A 21,048-nucleotide genomic window follows, 5' to 3' on the forward strand; every position below is an offset into this window, starting at 1 on the left:
ATTTTGTCATTTTCACCATTTTGACAGTGTAGAAAAGCCTTTAAAAATTAAAAGAATACCCCAATTCCCTAATAAGAATTTGTCCTAAATATATGCAGAAACTAAATCAAATGCATAAAAACAGTTTTGCTGAGTAAGCATTATTGTTAATCCCTTCTGAAGAGTCTGCTTTGTGATTTTGCTCATTCAAAGGAACACCTTCCAAAACTGAAGGTATTATTCACAATGCTAAATGACAATAAGGAAAGTCCTGCTTTCTAAAATGATCGTTATGCTGTAAAATCATCAGGAATAGGAAATCTGGTTTCCAAGTCATCTTATGCTATTTTGCTCATAGAACTTGATATTACTGCCTAGGACTGTCTTTCAGTGAGATATTGCTAGCATGAAGGAATATGGGAAATTTCTCAATGGGACTTTTCCTTTTATAGGAAGCCTAGTTTCTAAAACTCTGTCCTCCTTTAGTTTACCTTGTTTTTATCTATCTCTCTAAATATTTTAATCCCTCTTCTCCAATATAATGTAATCTTTCTGATGGATTCTTTTGCATTTTCTTTAATCCCCAGTGTCTAGGACAACACACCTTGTATGCAGCAAAAGATTAGTTGAATGGAAAACAACACTGCATTTTTGAAAACCTCAAGTTTCAATCATATTGGTATCATAATCAAAATAATTACTTAACAGGAATATTAATAATTCAATAGGACAACTTAAATTTCATAATTTATTTCCTCCACAATTTTTAGAATATATTGTTATACTAATTTTACAGAAGAAGATCACTAAGGATAACAGAAGTGCAGTAATTTATTCACAATCACAGTCAACAAGGCTCAGATGTGGGTTTCAAATCCAGTTCTCCTGATTTCAAGTCCAATTCTCTCTCCATTACATCTACCAACAAATACATTCATGAAATTCCTTCCCCAAAGACTCGATTTTAGAAGTGGGGGGTGGGAGGTAATAAATGAAACAAATGTTCTTATATATACAAAAAGATTTTTACCTAAATCTTCATTACCTAACTATGTATGATCATGTACTTACATTTGCAGTGATGTTTCAAGGAATACAATATGACCCATGGGAGATCAGAATTTTACTTACTCTGCTCACTGCATATGCTTCACTTCCAATCTTTAACATTGTTTGCCACCATTAGGGACCAGAAACATCCAGATCAAAATCAGGAATGCATCTTCCTCATTAAAAAAAACAGAGTGAGAAATGCAATAAAGCCTTTTACAAAACTGAAATCAATAAAAAAAGGCTGCTATGTTAAAAGGAATAATTCAGGCTTCCCTGAAATGAGCTACAAATCAATAATCAGATCTAAAAATTTTCTTATTACAATCAAGAACAGCAGTAGTACCTATTGAGGCAAGAAAATTATTAATCCAGTTATTGTAACACCATATTTGTTAGCTTTTATAGTATTTGGGACATAAACCCTTGTGTATGTTAGCACCAAATGTAGATGACATCATTAAAATGCCTTTTGAAATCCATTGAGAATAAGAAAATTACAAATACATAAATGAGTTGTGTAAGAAGTTTTCTAAATTCTCAAGGGACTTCATTTTTTTTTATTTTTTAAGTTTGTGCAAAATTTTTGAGGAATAAATAACAACAGTAACAACAACAACAACAAAAAAGATTGAATAGCACCATAGACAAACTAGTATGATCTGTCATGGAAGCTCATATTAATTACACATATAAACAAAGAAGTGCAAAAACCAGTAATGAAACTCATCTTAGTAGAAACTGCAGATCCTGGAACAAAGATACTATTCCTAGGGAGAACAACTATTCATGTGTAAAGACAATTTTGACATTCTTTTCAAGGCTCCCTAAACAATTTTGCTAGAATTTCAGAGTATGTATGATAAATGACAAAAATTTTTCATAGGATAGTTGTCATATACTATGAATCAGCTGGGGGGTGAGGAAATCCCATAATTTTCTACATATTTAGCATGCTTTGCTTTATCATAAATTCTTCCCTTAACCGTATATCTGAGAAGAAAATTCCCATGCTCCCCTTAATTTGTTCATGATATTATGATTTATGTCTAAATCATATACCCATTTTGACCTACCTCAGCAGACAATGTGAGATGTTGCTCTATATCTAGTTTCTGCCAAACTAACTTTCTACTTTTCCCATAATTTTAGTCAAATAGTGATTTATGTCCCTTGGATTTGGGGATTCATCAAACATTAGACTGAAAACTTAAGTGATAGCAAGGCAATTAATAGGTAGAAGTAAAACAGAAGAGTTAGCAGAAATAGGAAATAAGAGACATACCCAAACACAATAACAATCATCAGGAGTATAATCTTTTAGGGGAAAAAAAGAGAGCAGGGTAGTAATCATTGATCTTAGATAAAGTCAGACTTTAAAAAGATTCAATCAAAAGAAAAATCTACCTTATAAGTCAACCATATTAATGTATATGTATATAATATCTTCCCATTTTCTTACTTTCCAATTTTTTTGCTACCACATACATACACACAAACCTGCTGTAAATATTTTTGTACATACAAGTGTTTTTCCTTTTTCTTGAATCTCTTTGGGCTTAGTACAACTTAGTAGTTGTATTTCTGGGTCAAAGAATATGTACAATTTGATAGCCTACTGGGAATAGTTCCAAATTGCTCTCCAGAATGGTTAGATAAGTTCACACCTTCATCAAAATGCTTTAGTATTTAATTTCCCACATAATCTCCAATATTTGTCATTTTTCTTTTCCGTAATATTGGTCAGTCTGATAAAGGGTGAGGTGGTATCTGAGAGTTTTTAATTTGCATTTCTATAATTAAGTGATTTGCATGTGACTATAGAGAGCTTTTATTTCTTCTTCTTCAACTTCCTGTTCATATCCTTTGAACTTTTATGCACTGGGAAATGAAAATGGGTCATCAATTATGGAATGGCTATATAGGTTGTGGTATATGATTGCGATGGAATATTATTATGTTCTAAGAAATGTGAGGCAGGATGGTTTAAAAAAAAACAGAAAGACATGAAATGATGCTGAATGAAGTGAACAAAACCAGGAGACTATTGTATACACTAACCTTTATTAAATTGCTTCCATTTTCAATAAAAGAATATCAGAGGGAGGAAGGAAAAAAGAATTGTGGGGAAAAACTTTTAAATATGAATTTTTTTTAATTTTAGTTAAGGTGATATTGTAGATATCTAGAAATATCACAAAGAGGGTGAAGTAAGGATTGGATCACCCGTTAACCCCAAAAGAATGAATTCAGTCACTGAAGTGCAATTATTTCCAGACATGTCTTAGAAAGAGTGATTATTAGACAGAAGAAAAGAGATTAAAATAGATTACAGCACCAAGATTTGGATATGTCTATTGATGTTCAGGAAGCCTTCAGTGACTACCTCCTATATACACTCTTACTCTCCTATTCCCATACTGTTGTCCTATGCACCATAACAGGTGCCAACAAGCAAGACATAGATAAAGTAATTTGTTTTTTCCCAATTGATCCCCATGATTCAACAGTACCATGTGATTTGACAATTTTGCCATTGTAACAGTATTAAAAATATATGAGTTGAATTTCCACCACAGGAACTTTCCTTAACTGTATGCAGAGAAAATATCCAAATTTGTAAATGCTCTTCTGACACTGATCAATTTATTAAGAGGTAACCTGGCCCTGCTGATGAATACTATCTTGCTCAGAAAGTTGTCTCATTTTACCCTTTTGATTAATTTAAAACATGACAGACTAAAGGAACAGAATGGCACAAGCATTTTCTGACATGGATGAACTGTTGGTTTCTCTTCCTTGACTATACATGGTACTTACAAGGAGGGGCTCTACTAAAGTGGGGAGTGGTAGCTAAGTGGTCAGTGATAGACATGGAGCAGGGAAAGAGTTACAGCAAAACATTTTCATCATGTAAAAAAGACAAAAGGAGAATATAACTTTTATTTGTATATTTTTTTATATTTTTAGAGACCAAATTTTCTTGAAATGTTTGTATTTGTTGATGTCTGTTGAGTTTGAAACAAAAGAAATTATCTTGAATTTTACCTTTTTTTTCCTGAAATGTTCTTATTACTCCCAACTCTAGACTGATTTTCCTTTCTTCTCTGTTCAATAAGAAAGGATAGAAAATATTGAGATACTATTGAACTGAAAAGGAACCTTATTATAGCACTTATTTTGGGGGCTATTATACAACTCATTGTTTAAGACTAAAAGAAAAATAATGTCTTAACTAAACAAAAATTTGTAAAGCACTAAGTGAATTTTTCAATACCTCCTACTTCACTCTTCCCTCTCAAGAAAGGAATTTTCATCTTACTTTTCTGACAAAAGAAAGGCTGTCCCTGTGAGCTACCTTTTCTTTTCTACAATTCAAAACTATTCAATATCTTCCCCTATTGTCTTTGCAACAATCTCTGAAAAATCGATAGTCCTTTTCCCCCAGGGCTAATTCCTCTAATTTTTCTATGATTCCATACCTTCTATTTCAACACTGTTTCCCCATTGAAAATTTTCCTTTTAATTTTTGATCTTTTATCTATGGGCTTTCCTATTTTTCCTAAAAATGGACTCAGATCTGTCCAAACCTATAAATTTTTTCATTTAACCCTGACATCCTTTCAAGTTATTACACTCTATCACTTCCCTTTCCCAATAATCTCTTAGGGAAAAAAATCTAATCTTGTTTAATCCACTTCCTCTCTTCCTACTCACATGTTAACCAATTATACTCTTGTTTTTTATCCCGTCACTCCTCAGCAAACATTCTCTTCAAAGTTACCAGTAATTTCCTAATTTGTAAATAATAATGTATTCATAATCTTTATTTAAATCCCTAGGAAGGTAAAGATTATAACAAACTGGGTATTTATATTATTAGCACCTAAGAAATTGGCTGGAAAATAGTAGATACTAAATAAATACTGATTGGTTGATTTAGTCTTGGTCTCTATCAAGCACATGAAAAGGTAGAGCACCAACTTCTTATGAATTTTCAAGACATTCTGAAACTAGTATTATTTTACCTATCTAATCTTTGTAAATTTCTTTTACCTAATCATGATCTCTGCACAGTTCCCTAATCTTACATGTATCTCTGCCTCTGTCTTAGAACCTCACCTATTTTCTATACCTTTTCAATGAGTTCATTAGATTCTATTGCTAATTACTTCTCTATTCTGGTGAATCCCAGTTCTACATATCCACTTTGAATTCTAATTCACATATCACTAATAGTTGAACATTTATAACAAGATGGAGATGGAGATGCATTTCAATTCAACTTCAACTTCAAATTCAACAAGTTCAAAAGAGAACTCATCTTATTTTCAACTTTCAATTAAAAAACTTATCTCTATAATTTCTTATTTCTGTTCAAGTCCCATCATTATTCTAAGTACTCTGGTTTGCAGTTCTGGGAATTATTGTTTACTCTTCTTTCTTCCCTTCTCCAATGAGTCAGTGGCCAAATATTGTTAATTTTATAGTCACAACATGTATCATATCTACTCATGTCCACTCATACATTCACGTCCCCCTAATTGATTCCTTCTCACTTGGACTATCTTATAAGGAAAATAATTTGGACTCCAAATTAAAAGTCCACTTTTATTTCCTCTCAACTATCTTCTAAAAACCTATAAATATGATCTTCCTAAAGTACATGACTGACCATATTTTTTACTTACTCAACTTGAACAGATATCCTATTGACTTATTCCTATGCCTTGAGAATCAAATCTCCCTCTTCAAATTTATTTCACCTTACTCTCAGGCATATCTATATTCTAATCCAATTGATCTACTGCCTTTACCATAGACCCAGAATTCTATCCTACCTCTGTCCCTCTGCACAGAATATCTCCATTCTTGAAATTTCCTAGCTCATATCTACTTCTTCAACCTTCCTTTTGCCTTAGCTAATAGGTCAGCACTTACAGAAAGCCTAGTTTCTAAGACTCTAATCTTCCTTAACTTATCTTGTTTATGTATCTCTGTAAATATTTCATCTTTTCCTCACCAATAAAATGTATGCTTCCTGAGGTTAAGTACTGTTTTGTATTTTATTCTTTTTATCCCAGAATGGTTTGGACAGGACACCCTGAATTGAGTGCACATCAAAAAATTAGCTTAATGGAAGACAACAATATACTTTTGAAAACTTCATCTCAGTCACATTGGTATTGTGTAATCAAAATAATCATGTAACAGTAATATTAATCAATCAATATGACTATCTAAATTTCACAAATTCCTTTCTTCCCACAATTTTAGATATTGTTATGCTAATTTTACAGAAGAGGTAGCTAAGGATCACTGAGGGGCAATTACTAACCCACAATCGTAATCAGATTCAGATGTGGGATTCAAACTCAGTTTTCCTGATGTCCAATTCTCTTTCCATTACATCAACCAACAAATGTCAGTGAAATTCCTCCCCCAAAGCCTGAGTGAGAAATGGGGTCAAAGAAATTAATGATACAAATGTACTTAAACACAAAAAAATCAAGTTTTCCTTACCTAATCATATATGGTCATGTACATACTATTGTAGTGATGTTTCAAGAGATATAATATAATTGTGTCAGGTCAGAAATTTATTTACTAAAATGCTGTAATAATGTTCAATGCAAATTGTGCATTCAAGAAGAAAAGCAAAGTTTGGGGTTGCACACACTACAAAAGACAAGGGTTCTATAACGGTATTTTGGGGGTCAAATTTTAAAGAGAAAGAGATAATGTTTATAGATGGTACTAAGGTAGATATTAGCAACTGCAGAGAAGAATGCCAGTTCCTGAAGGACCGCAAAAAAAAAAAAAACAGGTTTAACAAAGGTGGTATAAGAGACCTTGGGATTTGACTCCCAAAAGGTTACTTGGTAAACATGGGAACACGAATACCAAAGTATAATGGGTTCCAAGTAAAAGCAGCATACAACTTATCAGTACAGGAATGGGCCAGAAAAGGAAATTCATAGTTAGGATTCATGAGATGCACATCAGTTTCATAATAATAAAAGAGAAGGTTAGGACCAATAACAGGTATTTCAGGTGGAAGTGACATTTAGGTAAAAGTTTTTTGGGTTTTTTTTTAATATAGAACTTCATTCCCTGTTGCTATCAATGTCACCTTTTCTAATTGGATTCCAGGGCCTGCCTTCCAGTGAAAACAAATGGTAGGGTAGGCCGACACACCTATATATAACCAAAATGTAGCATGACATTCTCATGGGGTAATTGGTTTACAATGGGGAATATTAACTTGACCATAGCACAAGTAGTCTCTGAGATTGTCATCTGTCCAAGAGGAATAGGTTGATCTTCCCAAGCACCAGTGAGAACCACAGTGGAACATCTCACCCAGTCCATGGACACACTCCCTGGTGATAGAAGGAGCAGCCAAGCAAGAGCATCATGGTGAAACATCAGCAACTGCTTTTTCAACAGAGCTACCGCTCTCCAGAGTAAGGCTATCTTGTCTCAAGAATTCATAATGAGAAGAACAGACCCCTTCTCCCATCTTTCCACTATGGCTGGACTGTGCTGCTGCTCCATGGCCAGATCTTTCCACATGACTTGTGAGGCCATCAGCAGAGGTTTCTCATGGTGGCTGGTGGAGTGAATGGAGAAAAAACTGCTCAGCCAGGGAAACACCATCTGAATCAAGAATTTAAAAGTTCAAAGTGACTAACACCTGGGCTAATCGTGCTGCTGGGGAGAGTGATTGCACACGGCCATTAACTCCCCCTTTTTGCTTTTGCAGATCGGCTTTGATATCTCAGTGCTGTTGCTCAACAATTGCTTGACCCTAGGGGTTGTGAGGAATTCCTGTAAGAGGATGAATATGGAAGGAAACACAAAACGTGTGAAAAGCAGAAGTATATGCAGGACCATTGTCTATTTTAAGAGAAGTTGGGACACCCAAGTTGCAAAAGCAAGGAGAAAATGAGCCTTGATCGATTCAGTATTCTCAGAACTGTGTGCGGAGACAAAAGTGAAAGAAGAATAAGTGTCTATAGACACATGTACATAACGAAGACATCCAAACGTTGAAACATGGATAACATTGCTCTGCCAAAGATCATCTGGTCATTAATTTTCCTAAAATCTGTTAGCATCCTCCAGTTTCCTGATTTCTTTTTTATAGAGAATACTGGAGAATTCCAAGGATTGTTAGAGGGCTCAATATGCCCTCATTCCAGTTGAATTCCAAAGCCTATCTACAAATCTCTTTTAAAGTCTGCAACTTTTTCTTGGTAAGGGGCCACTGCTCTGTCCAAACCGGTTGGTCAGCTTTCCATCAATTCAGAACAAGTGCAGGCTGTGTGGTGGCCTCTGTGAAAAAGCCTCAGTGGTAAAGCAGATTTTTAATTGACTGAAAACAATGAAGAGGGAAGGCATCAGACAAATGATCAATGATATGAGGTCTGATTTTCCCTCAGTATCCAATTTACACCATGTTAAGGGGTGAGTAGTAACAGGGGGAGCTGCAATTGCACCAGTCCCCACTAAGCCAGTATCAGCAGGTTGAGAGGGCCATTCTGCTGGCCAGAACAAAGATGATACAACTGTTTTGTTGGCGCCTGTGTCTAAAAGACTTTCAAATGTTTTTCCATGAATGTTAATCATTAACATAGGCTGGGAGGATTAAGATATATACATGGGAGTGTTCTGTGGCTAATCCTTCGGTGTCAAATCTCTTAAAATTAAGCAGCTATTTAGCATGGATAATAAGGCCATAAGCCAACATCTCCCCTTCCTAGAAATGCATGGTTCAGTTGGTAGAATTAATGACAGCCACCTTTTTCAATATTTCCTTTGAGAGGTCAAGCAATATGATATCAATCATACACATGAAATCATGCAAAACATATTTCCATTTAACTATATCACAAAATAGAAAAAAGTGAGAAAATTATATTCCAATTTGCATTCAGAGTTCATCAGTTCTCTCTAAAAGTGTATACCATTTTTTCTTTATGAGTCCTTTGGAATTGATTTTGGATCATTTTATTGATCAGAATAACTAAGTTTTTCATAGTTGATCACCATTATAACATAGCTATTACTGTGCACAATGAGGTTCAAGTTATTCTCATTCCATTTTGCATCAGTACCTATAGGTCTTGCCATGTTTTTTCTGAAAACACTCCCCTTAACAATTTCTTATAGCACAATAGAACTCCATCACAATCATAAGCTACAACTTTCTCAGACATTCTCCAATTGAGTATTCCCCCAATTTTCAATTCTTTGCCACCACAAAAAACTGCTATAAATATTTTTGTACAAAAATTTTTTTACATCCTTTTCATTTTTCTTTGATCTCTTTGTAGTGCAAACCTAGTAGTGTTATTGCTAGACAAAGAATCTGCACAGTTCTATGATCCTTTTATCATAGTTCCAAACTAATTTCCTTAATAGTTCGACAAGTTCATAATTCCACCAATAGTTTCTTAGTCTCTGATGGATATGAGAAGGTAATCTCAGAGTTGTTTTAATTTGCTTTTCTCTAATTCATAATGATTTAGAACATTTTTTCATATGATTATAGATAGCTTTGATTTCTTCTTCTGAAAATTGCTTACTGATATCCTTTGACCATTTATCAATTGGGGGGGTGGATCTTACTTTTATAAATTTGACTCATTTCCCTATATATGAGAAATAAAGCCTTTATCAGAGAAATTTAGTGTAAAAGAAAATTTGCTTCAGATCTTTATTTTAAGTCTCTGTGTCTTTGTTTCAAATGTGTCCCTCGGAAACAACACATCATTAGGTTTCTAGTTTCTAATTCATTTCTTTATCCACTTCCATTTTGGGGTGAACTCATCCAATTCACATTCACAGTTATGATTACTAACAGTATTTCCCTCCATCTTCTTTTCTTCCATTTATTCCTTTTTCTCTTTTTTTCTCTTGTGCCTTCTTGAGTTCATTTTGTTTCTGACCATTTCCTCCACTGACTGCCCTCTCTTTTATCATCTTCTCCCACATCCCATATTTCTTATTACCTCTCTCTTCTATTTCCTTATTGTGTAAGATAACTTTCTATACCCAACAGTGTGTGTGTGTGTGTGTGTGTATTTCTTTATTATGTGAGAAATTTTTGCCCATTCCAATTATTCCTTCCCCCTTCTCCCAGTGCCTCCATATTTCTTATCCCTTTTGGTTTTTTTTAGATCATCCCCAAAAAATTGTCTCACAACTGTGCCCTCTGTCTATGTAGACTCCTTCTAACTATCCTACTTAAGGTGTTACATGTATCATTTCCCCATATAAGAAATTATTATTGAAGTCATGTGTTAAATTAGTGGTTAGGAAAAAACAATGATCACAAATCAGTAAAAATGGTAATTATTATACAATAATGCAATGTGTCAACTAGAAGGTTAATGGAAATAAAGGCTTAGTTAAGAGAAACATTGGGTAGAAAATTAGAAAGATTGTGCCTTGATCAGAGGGATATGGAAAGTATATCTAATCCCAATCTGTGCATTTTAGGAAAATATTGAAAATCTGGAAACATTCAAAAGAGGACAAACAAGAAGACGGTCAGTCCCAAAGGATCTGAAGCACTTATTATATGCCAAACACTGTTCATTAACTTAAAATAAAAAGAAAACCCCAAAATAATCCCTGCCATCTCAGAGTTCACATTCTATTGGAAAACACAAATTAGAGATAGAGTAATGGAAAGTAATCTTAGTGAAGAAGCTACTATTAGCTTGAAAAGCCAGGAAAGACTTCTCACAAAAAGTGAGATTTGAACTGTTTTGAAAAAAGCTCAGGAAACTAAGTGGCAGAGGTGGGAGAGCAAAGGTGTTTAGGTATGTGAGAAAAATGGAACATCATGTGTGTGGAAAGACAAATAGTCCAGTGTAGCTAAATTACACAGTGTGTGGATAGAAAGTCAAGTATAAGACTGGAAAGGTAGGTAGGAACCAGATTGTAAAAATCTTTATTTTTTAGATTTTAATTTTTTATTTATTTTTAGATTTTCGTATTGATATCTTTTGTTTTTACACAACCTAAATTCCTTCCAATATCTTTCTCTCCTCCCTGCTCCCTAAGAGTTTTTCATAGATCAAAGAGTACATTTTTGAAGGCAAATACCTTAAGGATGCCATTGATATAAAGAAAGTCCCTACATATACCAAAGTATTTATAGCAGTAGTTTTGTGGTAGCAAAGAACTGGAAATTAAGTAAATGCTCATTGATTAAGGAATGGCTAAGAAAATTGTAGCAATCGAGTGTAATAGTACTATGCCATAAGAAACAATAAATGTGATGAATATAAAGAAACACAGAAATGATCTATTTGACCTAATGCAGACTGAACCAAAAAAAAAAAAAAAAAAAAAAAAAACAGACAAGGAAACAATATGCAAAACAACCATAACAATGTAAATAGAAATAACAGCCACCATAAATCAATTGAATATTAAGTACTGCAAGATTTCAAAGAAAAATCATAAATCCAAAGAAGGGCTGTAATGATATGCTTTTTCCTATTCCTTTGCAAATATTGGAGGTTAACATTTATGGACCATTGCATGTCTATTCATAACTTTTTGAAAAACATTTAAGTTCACCCTTTAATGAACATATATGTATATGTGTGTGAATACTTAAAGCCATTTATTGGGATCACTCAATAATAATCATTACATTGGCAAAATATATTCTCCTCACAAGCAAAGACATTGATTTTTTCTTTGTATGTGCCAATCCTAGTACAGTGGATACATAATAAATATTTGTTATATTTAGTTGAATTTATGAAAAAAAGAGTTTTCTACTTATCATTTTTCTTAAGGCCCCTTTTACTTCATTATTCCTTAGACTGTAGATCAGGGGGTTCAACATGGGGATCATTACAGTGTAGAAAACAGACACTACTTTATTCTCATCTGTTGAGTAGCTGGATTTAGGCATCATATAAATGAATGTAAGGGTCCCATAGAAGAGAGTGACTGCCGTGAGGTGGGAGGAGCAAGTTGCAAAAGCTTTGGATCTTCCTTCAGTGGAGTTTATCTTTAGGACAGAGAAGAGGATGTATACATAAGAGATTATGATAATCAGCACTGTGATCACAATTACTGATCCAGCAGAAGCAGCAGGAAGAATTTCAGCAAGATCATCTTGGTAGTTAGAAAGTTTCAAAACTGGGGAATAATCACAGAAAAAGTGATTGATTTTATTGGGTCCACAGAAGGACCTATTCAATAAGCAACCCATGAAGATCCATGCATTCACACAACCACCCACATAGGATATGAAGAGTAACAGCATGCAGACGCCAGTAGACATGTTGGTGGAATACAGCAAGGGATTACAGATAGCCATATATCGATCATAAGCCATCACAGCCAGCAAGAAACATTCCACTGTTCCCAAAGTGGCTGCAGAACACATTTGGGCTACACAGCCTCCCAGAGGAATTGAAGTCTCATCTGCCAGGAAGGTAATGAGCATGAGAGGTGTGACAGATGAGGAAAATCCAATATCCACAAAAGCCAAGTTACTGAGGAAAAGATACATTGGGGTGTGAAGTTGGGAGCTATTTCTGATCAATATAATTATGCTAAGGTTACCAGTTAAGGTGACTGTGTAGACACCTAGAAATATCACAAAGAGGATGACATGAAGAGTTGGATCATCTGTTAACCCCAAAAGAATGAATTCAGTCACAGCAGTACAGTTATTATCAGACTTCTGTCTTGAAAGGGGAACCTATTAGACAGAGGAAAGGAGGATTGAAATATAACAAAGGACTAATATTTGGATGTATCATTTGATCTATTCAGAAAACATTTATTATCTCCTACAAGCCCATCCCATTATCTTACTGCAATATTTGGTTCTTATGAACCATAGTAGGGTACCAATAAACAAAGTAGAGTTAAATAAATTTGTATCCTCAAATTTTCCCCCAAAGACAAACAATATTGTATGATTTACTAATTTTATCATTGTGACAGCATGAAAAAGCTTGTAAAAGAGAAAAAGATAGTTTATTGCCACCATAGAAATCTTTCTTAAATATATTCAGACGATATCCAAATGTGTAAATTCTGTTCTGCCAAGTAACCACCATTGTTAATTCCTCCCAAAGTCAATGTTCACTTTGTGATTCCTGACCTCTCAAAGTATCACTTTCCACAACTAAAGATGTCCATGTCATGCTAATTGACTGTAAGGAAAAGTCCAGATTTCTAAGACCAATCCTGGGCTCTAAATAAAATTCAGAAGGAATGGGGAATCTTCTCATTGCATTTTGCTCCTAGAACTTGACATTACCATAAAAGACTATCATTTTGCTTGATATTTTTCCCTAAAGGAATGTAAGAAATTGCCCATGAGAAACTGCATTGTTTTTAGGCAAAACGTTGGAAAGCAATTGCCCAATCACCAGTCTAACCATATGCTATTTTGCAAATTATTTCCCTCAATAGCTGAGCAAACTGTGGTATAGGAAAGCAGTGGCAATTTACTGTTTCATAAGAAGTGATAAATTTGACTGATTTGGCATAAGATGCAAATGCTTTTATTAACTGATACAAAATGAACTAAGGAGAATTACAATAATTTATACAATGATCTCACTAATCATGTGAGAGGAAATTACTTTGAAATACCTCAGAAACCAAACCAAAGTGTTTATAAATCAAGTCTTCAAAAGATGATGAGAAAATATTAGTTATTATTTCCTGGCAGAGAAATGATAAACTGGAGATATAGAATGAGACATCATTATTAGATAGGACTGATTTGTTGATTTGTTTTTCCTTATCTGTTATAAAGAAAGGCTTCCAAAGTAAATGGAAAGAAGTAGTTTACTGGTAGTGATAGGAAAAGATGGGAGGAAGTGCAACAATTGAATAATTTTAAAATTCACAAAAGAAAAATGGAAGTTCAGATAAAAAGACAAATTAAAAAATTATTACCATCTTACTAAACTTTACATATATATGTAATATATACACAGATAAATATAGACAGATATACATATTATGTTTCTTTTTTTAAAAAACTAACTTTAAACATTTTATGTTTGTTTTGTTTGTTTTTTGTTTATGTTTGTTTATTATGTTATGTTAAATTTGAAATAAAATTATCTTAAATATGACTTTTTCTGAAATTTTCTTATTATTCCTAATTCTAAACCAATTCTTCTTCCAAGTTCAGTAAGAAAGATTATAAAATATTTAGATACTGTTCACTTTAGAAAAGAACCGAAGTATAACACTCATCGTGTGTCTATGGTCAATTCTTTCTTTGTTACTATAAGAAAAAAGAATTCTCTAATCAAAAAGAAGTTTCTATTCTGCTGAGTCAGTATTTCAATACCTGCTATCTCATTGTTCTAGCTCAAGAGGGGTCTTTACATTCTATTTCTGATTCAAGAAATTCTGTCCCTAGGAACTCCCCTTTTCCTCTTATACGTCAAAACACTTAAGATTATCCCATATTATCTTTTTCCCCTGAGGCAATTGGAGTTAAGTGACTTGCTCAGGGTCACACAGCTAGAAAGTGTCAAATGACTGAGATTAGATTTGAACTCAGGTCCTCCTGACTTCAGGGTTGGTGCTCTATCCACTGCATTACCTAGTTCCCCCCACCCCACCCCCCGCCCCATATTATCTTTTTTTCCAGTCTCTGCAAGAAAGATAGTACTTTTTTCTATGGCCAACTTCTCTTCTTGTTCCTCTGATCCCATGTCTCCTCTGTCATTCTGAAGTTTTCTCCAATGAAAAACTCCCTTTTAATCTCTAATCTACTTATCAAAATTCTTCTTCTTTAATGCTTCTTAATAGGCAGAATTTATACAATCTCTTTAAAATCTTCATTTTTTTCCCTGACATACTTTCAAGTTGTCATAACTTTATCCTTTTTTTTTTCTTTCCCAGACAACATCTTGAAGGAAAGGAGAGGAGAAATAATCTTTGTTGAGTCTAGTTTCTCTCCTCTTACTTCTTAACTTATTACAATCTAACATATGATCCCTTGACTCTATTGGAACTATTCCCTCCAAAGTTACCAATAATTTTTAAATTTTATTTTTATAGTCTTTATTTAAATTCCTTTAGAATAGGGATTGTCTTTTTATCCAGAATATCTACAAAATACATAGATATAGAAGGTTCTTAATAAATATTTCTTGATTGATTAGTTTTTGGGGTTTTTGGCCTCTATACGCACATGACACAGTAGCTAATTCACTCTCCTTGAACACTTTCTCTTCACAAATTTTCATGACACTGTTCTCTTCTAATCGTCTGTTATAAAGAAAGGCTTCCAAAGTAAATGGGAAGAAGTAGTTTACTGGTAGTGATAGGAAAAGATGTCTGACTCCTCTTCTCAATCTCTTTTGCCAGATCATAATCTTTTTGCTACCTACTAACCATGTTCTCCAAGGATCTGTCATAGGCCTTCATTTCTTATTCTGTACATTCAGCCATTTTTAGTTGTGTTTCAGGCCCAATTTGGAGTTTTCTTGGCAAAGATACTGGAGTGGTTTGCCATTTACTTCTCCAGTTCATTTTACAGATGAGGAAACTGAAGCAAATAGGATTAAGTGACTTTTCTAAGGTCACACAGCTATTAAGTGTCTGAGGTCAGATTTGAACTCAGGAAGATAAGTGCACACTTAATCCACCACATCTGGCTGCCCTTTTTTCCCCCTACATACACTGAATGAGCTCATTGGCTTCTACAAATCCCATTAACATCTTCATGGCAGGCCTGATTCCCAAGTCTTTACATGTAATCCTGGACTCTAATCCACACATTGCCAATTGTTGGATATTTTCTCCTGGATGTCCCCAAAACATTTCAAACTCCACAAGTCCGAAAGAGAATTCATCTTATTCCACCCCTTCAGTCTAATACCACTTATCTCCATAGTTCCTTCTTTCTGTTAAGGGCCCCATCATCCTTCTCAGCACCCTATTTTGCAGTCCTGGAGTTGAACTCTAATCTTTTCTACATCTTTATCTATCAATCCAGTCAGCTGTCAAATTGTGCCACTTCTACATCTGTAAATATGTCACATTTGTTTTTATAACTATTCCCACAACTACCATTCAAGCTCATATCTCATCTCACTTAAACTATTACAAAAGCTTCTTAGTTAAAAATCCACTGTCTCCCTCTGAACTGTCCTTTAAAAACTTACAAAAACAATCTTTCTAAAGCAGATGGCTGACCAAACTTGCCTCCTCAAGCCTGGGCAAGATTTCTTATTGCCTTGAAAACTGAATAACAGTTGCTCAACTTGAGGATTATTTCTTTTTTGTATCTGTGGCTAAGACATCTCCCTGTGAATAGTGACACATCAAAATACTAGATGAATTAAAGAGAATATTTCACATTTTAAAACATCATTTACATTCATAGCATAATAAGAATAATCACACAATAGGAATACTAATAATTCAATAATGCAATTTACATTTCATAAATTACTTTTTAGAGAAAAATATTGTTTTCCTTATTTTGTAGATAAGATATCTGAGAAACACAGAGATTTACCAATCACTTACCCATGACCACAGAATTAGAAGGGACAGATTTGGTGTTCAAGTTTAATTCTCTCTTTACTTCATTAATGAATAAATATATCAGTGAAATTTATTCCCCCCCTACCAGCCTCAATTTGAGTAGGGAGGAAGGAGAGAAGTAATACATGAAACAAATGCCTATGTATTAATAGAGATCTTTACATAATGTATCCTTACCTAACCATGTTCTATCAAGTTCTTACCATTTGTAGTGATGCTTCAGGATACATGATGTGACTAGCGGCAGACTGGAATTTACTTACTAACATACTGTAACAATGCTCCATGCATACTACTCACTTCCAAATCTCTGATTTAATATGGAACTAAAAGGGACTTGAAATATAAAATCCCAAATCAGAAATGTACCTTGTTCTTAAAAAAAATAAAGAGATTTATTAAAGCCCTTTGTAAAACTGAAATCAATATAAAATCTGACATGACAAGAAAAAAAGGCACGCCTGCCTGAAAGAATCAAATCTAAGTATGTTTATAGCAAAACCAAGAACAGCAATGCTGCAGGGAGAAGATAATTTTAGACCCCAAGGAATTATCTTTGCATGGTAGCACCACATATATTTTGGGTTTGATAGCATTTGGAATATAATTTCTTGAGCACTTTAACACCAAATATGATCTACATCATTAAAATGTTATTTGAAATCCATTGGGATTGAGAAAATTACAAACAGGCAGATGAGTACCTGAGGATTTCTCTAAATTCTCAGGGGACTTCATTATTTTTTCTGTGTCTCTGTTTGTCCAAGATTTTAAAAATGAAAAACAAGACTGAATAACACTATAGCCAAATTGGTAAGTGCAATTTGCCATAGACGCTCTCCAAAATTGTTCTAGGATCAATATGTAGCCATTGTGGTTGTGACATTGTTTTCTAGGTATGAAAACTGATCCTCCTAACCTCACCAAGTCCATTTTGGATTGGAAAGTAACCCATCATGATTAAATACTTACATACTTGAGACTGATAGACCATTAATGAAACTCAGCTTAGTAGAAACTCTAGATCCTAGAATGAAGGAACTATTCACATTAAAGAGAAGTGTGAAGATAATATGTACAAAGTCTTCAAAAGTTTCCCTGGGATACAAGAGCATATCTGATGCATGTCACAGAATTTTGCCATAGAAAAGAAAGAAAGAAAGAAAGAAAGAAAGAAAGAAAGAAAGAAAGAAAGAAAGAAAGAAAGAAAGAAAGAAAGAAAGAAAGCCTTAGAGTATATGTATGTTCATTAGGAGGCAGCAGAGATCATGATCAGGCAAAGGAGGATGAGAAGGAAAAATCAGACAAATTGGTCTGAGTATCAGGAGAGAACCATGTCATGAAAACTCATGAGGAGAAAATATCCAAGAAAAGTGAATAATACCCTGTGCCCTATGCCGCACAGAGATCAATCAATGAGCATGTATCAAGCACTTTCTATTTTTCATCCATTTGCTATGTGCTAGGGATTCAAATACAAAGACTGAAACAAACCTTAAACTTCAATAATTTAAATAAGGATACAAAAATTAGGAAATAATGGTAACCTTGAAAGGAACAGTGGCAATGGAATGATGGAATCAGAATCAAAAACTCAAAGACTTAATAAGTGAATAAGAAGAGATAATTATATTCAATGGGAGTTTATGAAAGGATGTCAGGGTCAAATTAAGATTTTTAAAGAATGGGACAGAATTTGTAGACAGAAGGGAAGGAGTTCATAGATAAAGATATTAAAGATTAAAAGGAGATTTTCAATGGAGAAATTTTAGATTGACATATATGGGAATGAGTCAACTGAAAAAAGAACTATGTCTGTCAGAGACTTGCAAAAATCAAAGGAGATGATTTGAAGGAGTTCTTAACTGGAAGGAAATAGGTAACTACAATAGATACAAGAGAATTACAGGCACAGCTTTTCTTTGTCAGAAAGTTAGGATGTAATATCCTCTTAAGAAGGAAGGTGAGGTGGGAGATATTGAAAAATTGACCCAATACTCTACACATTTTTGAGATCATGATAAACAGTTGGACCTATGAGTATTATAATCAAATTCTTCTCTGAGGTGAACAACATTTTAGTATTTTTATTTTTTTCTTGTGGGACAAAGGAAAAAAGAAAAATAAGTTTAGAGTTGGTAGCAATAAGAACACTTCAAGAAGAAGTAATATTTAAGATAATTTCTTTTATTTAGAACTTTAAAAGGATCAACAAAAGCAAACATTTCAATAGAGTTTGGTTCTTAAAAGAAATTTATCTAAATGTAAAATTTAGCAGAATATAAATAATTTCTCAGTTTATGCATTCAACTGTACTTTCTTTTTCTTTTGTGTGTTTTTCAAACATTTTCTTGCTCTTTCCTTTCCCCCAGATCTAACTCTACCCATTTGCTACCTGTCCCCACTCACAATAGAAACCCTTCCTTGTAAGATATATAATACATATATGTGCATAATATACATATATATAGTGCACATATATATATACACACATGCTTACACACATATACATACATACATACATATATTTTTTCAAGGAAAAATATTACCAAATTGGCTCTATCAGTACTTCTAGTCTATCACCTCTTTGCCAATGAGTGGTAGATATTATTTATTCACCAGACTTTTGAAAACATGACTCATCACTATACTAGTCTGAATTCTTAGGTCATTCAAACTTGTTTTTCCTCATATGATTATTGTGATTACCACATAAATTATTCTTCTACTTCTTAGTTCACTCTCCACCAGTTAATAAGTATTTTCATATTACTTCAAAGTGGTCATATTTGTCATTTCTTATGGCACAATAAACTTTTACTGCATTTCTGCACAATTTTCCCAGCTATTTCCCAATTGAAGGAAACAACACATAAACCATGTATGGTTACCACAAGTTGAACAAGTGCTTTTTCATTGTTTGTTTTTACAAATAACAATTTTCCATGGAAAATTTCTTACAATACTTCAGAGCTGTCATATCTAGTATACCAAAAGACCTCTGCAAGAATTCCAAATTCTAGGAGTAAAGTAAAATGAAAAGGCTCAGAATCCATATTCTACATTTTTCCTCCTTTTATGATTTTAGAGCACACAGATCATGTTGGAAACTGAAACTTTCCTCATGGTCAAATAAGATGAAGTAGATATCTCAATTGTGGAAGATGGTCTGTTGAGATGTCATAGATTTTTGGAAGAGACTAATAGTGATGGTACTTGGCAGACTAGCATTTACACATTTGGATAAAAACAAATGTTGGCCAAAAATGCAGTTCATACTGTACTGTTGGGTCACAGGTAATGCATGGAGGGAACAAATTTATTCATCTCTACTTTGCTTAAGAATCATGCCATGGCATAGGAAAACAAAGTATTGGGAGGGAGACAGTTGAATGGGAATGTAGAAGATAGTCATTGAATGTTTCCTTAGTACATCAAAGACATATACAAATTTTAGTTCAGTATTCCATTTTAATATCCGTTTCTTCTGTCTTCTAGGTACTCTTTCCAAGGCAGATGTCTGGCAATAACTGCACTGCTGTGACTGGATTCATTCTTTTGGGGTTAATAGATGACCCAACCCCTCATGTCATCCCCTTTGTGATATTTCTGGGTGTCTACATTGTCACCTTAGTTGGTAACCTTAGCATAATTATATTGATCAGAAATAGTTCTCAGCTTCACACTCCAATGTATCTTTTCCTCAGTAACTTGGCTTTTGTGGATATGGGATCTTCCTCATCTATCACACCTCTCATGCTCATACACTGCTTTGGGAACATAATAGTAATTCCTCTGGGAGGTTGTGTGGCCCAATTTTGTTTTGCATCCATCTTTGGGGCAACTGAGTACTTCTTATTGGCTGTGATGGCTTATGATTGATATGTGGCCATCTGTAGCCCACTGCTCTACTCCATCAACATGTCAACTAGAGTCTGCACTCTGTTACTCATCATGTCTTATGTGGGTGGTTTTGTGAATGCTTGGACTTTTATTGGCTGCTTATTGAATCGGTCCTTCTGTGGACCCAATGAGATCAATCACTTTTTCTGTGACTATTCACCACTTTTGGAGCTTTCCCAAGCCCAAGAAGATCTTGCTGAAATTCTTCCTGCAGCCTCTGCTGGGTCTGTAATTATGATCACTGTGTTCATTATCATAATTTCTTATGCATACATCCTCTTTTCTATCCTAAAAATAAACTCCACTGAGGGAAGATCCAAAGCTTTCTCAACTTCCCACCTCACAGCAGTCACTTTGTACTATGGCACCATTACATTCATTTATGTAATACCTGAGTCTAGCTATTCATCAAATGAGAATAAAGTAGTATCTGTTTTCTACACTGCAATGATCCCCATGTTGAATCCCCTGATCTATAGTCTAAGGAACAATGAAGTAAAAGGGGCCCTGAGAAAACTAATGAGTAGGAAATGCTTATTTTTATGA

General features: G+C 34.1%; 1 protein-coding gene and 1 pseudogene across 1 annotated transcript; one reads left to right on the top strand and one right to left on the bottom strand.

The window, feature by feature from the left end:
* Positions 1–11,812: 11,812 nt before the first annotated feature.
* Positions 11,813–12,742, bottom strand: LOC100920844 (olfactory receptor 5P3-like). Its single transcript, XM_012552457.3, has one exon. It carries the CDS (start codon positions 12,575–12,577, stop codon positions 11,813–11,815), a length of 765 nt encoding a protein of 254 aa, XP_012407911.2. The 5' UTR covers positions 12,578–12,742.
* A 7,367-nt stretch (positions 12,743–20,109) lies between these two features.
* Positions 20,110–21,048, top strand: LOC116419961 (annotated as a pseudogene).

The sequence above is a fragment of the Sarcophilus harrisii genome, chromosome 6, assembly GCF_902635505.1.
Source record: "Sarcophilus harrisii chromosome 6, mSarHar1.11, whole genome shotgun sequence".
In the NCBI taxonomy this organism is placed as follows: Eukaryota; Metazoa; Chordata; class Mammalia; order Dasyuromorphia; family Dasyuridae; genus Sarcophilus; species Sarcophilus harrisii.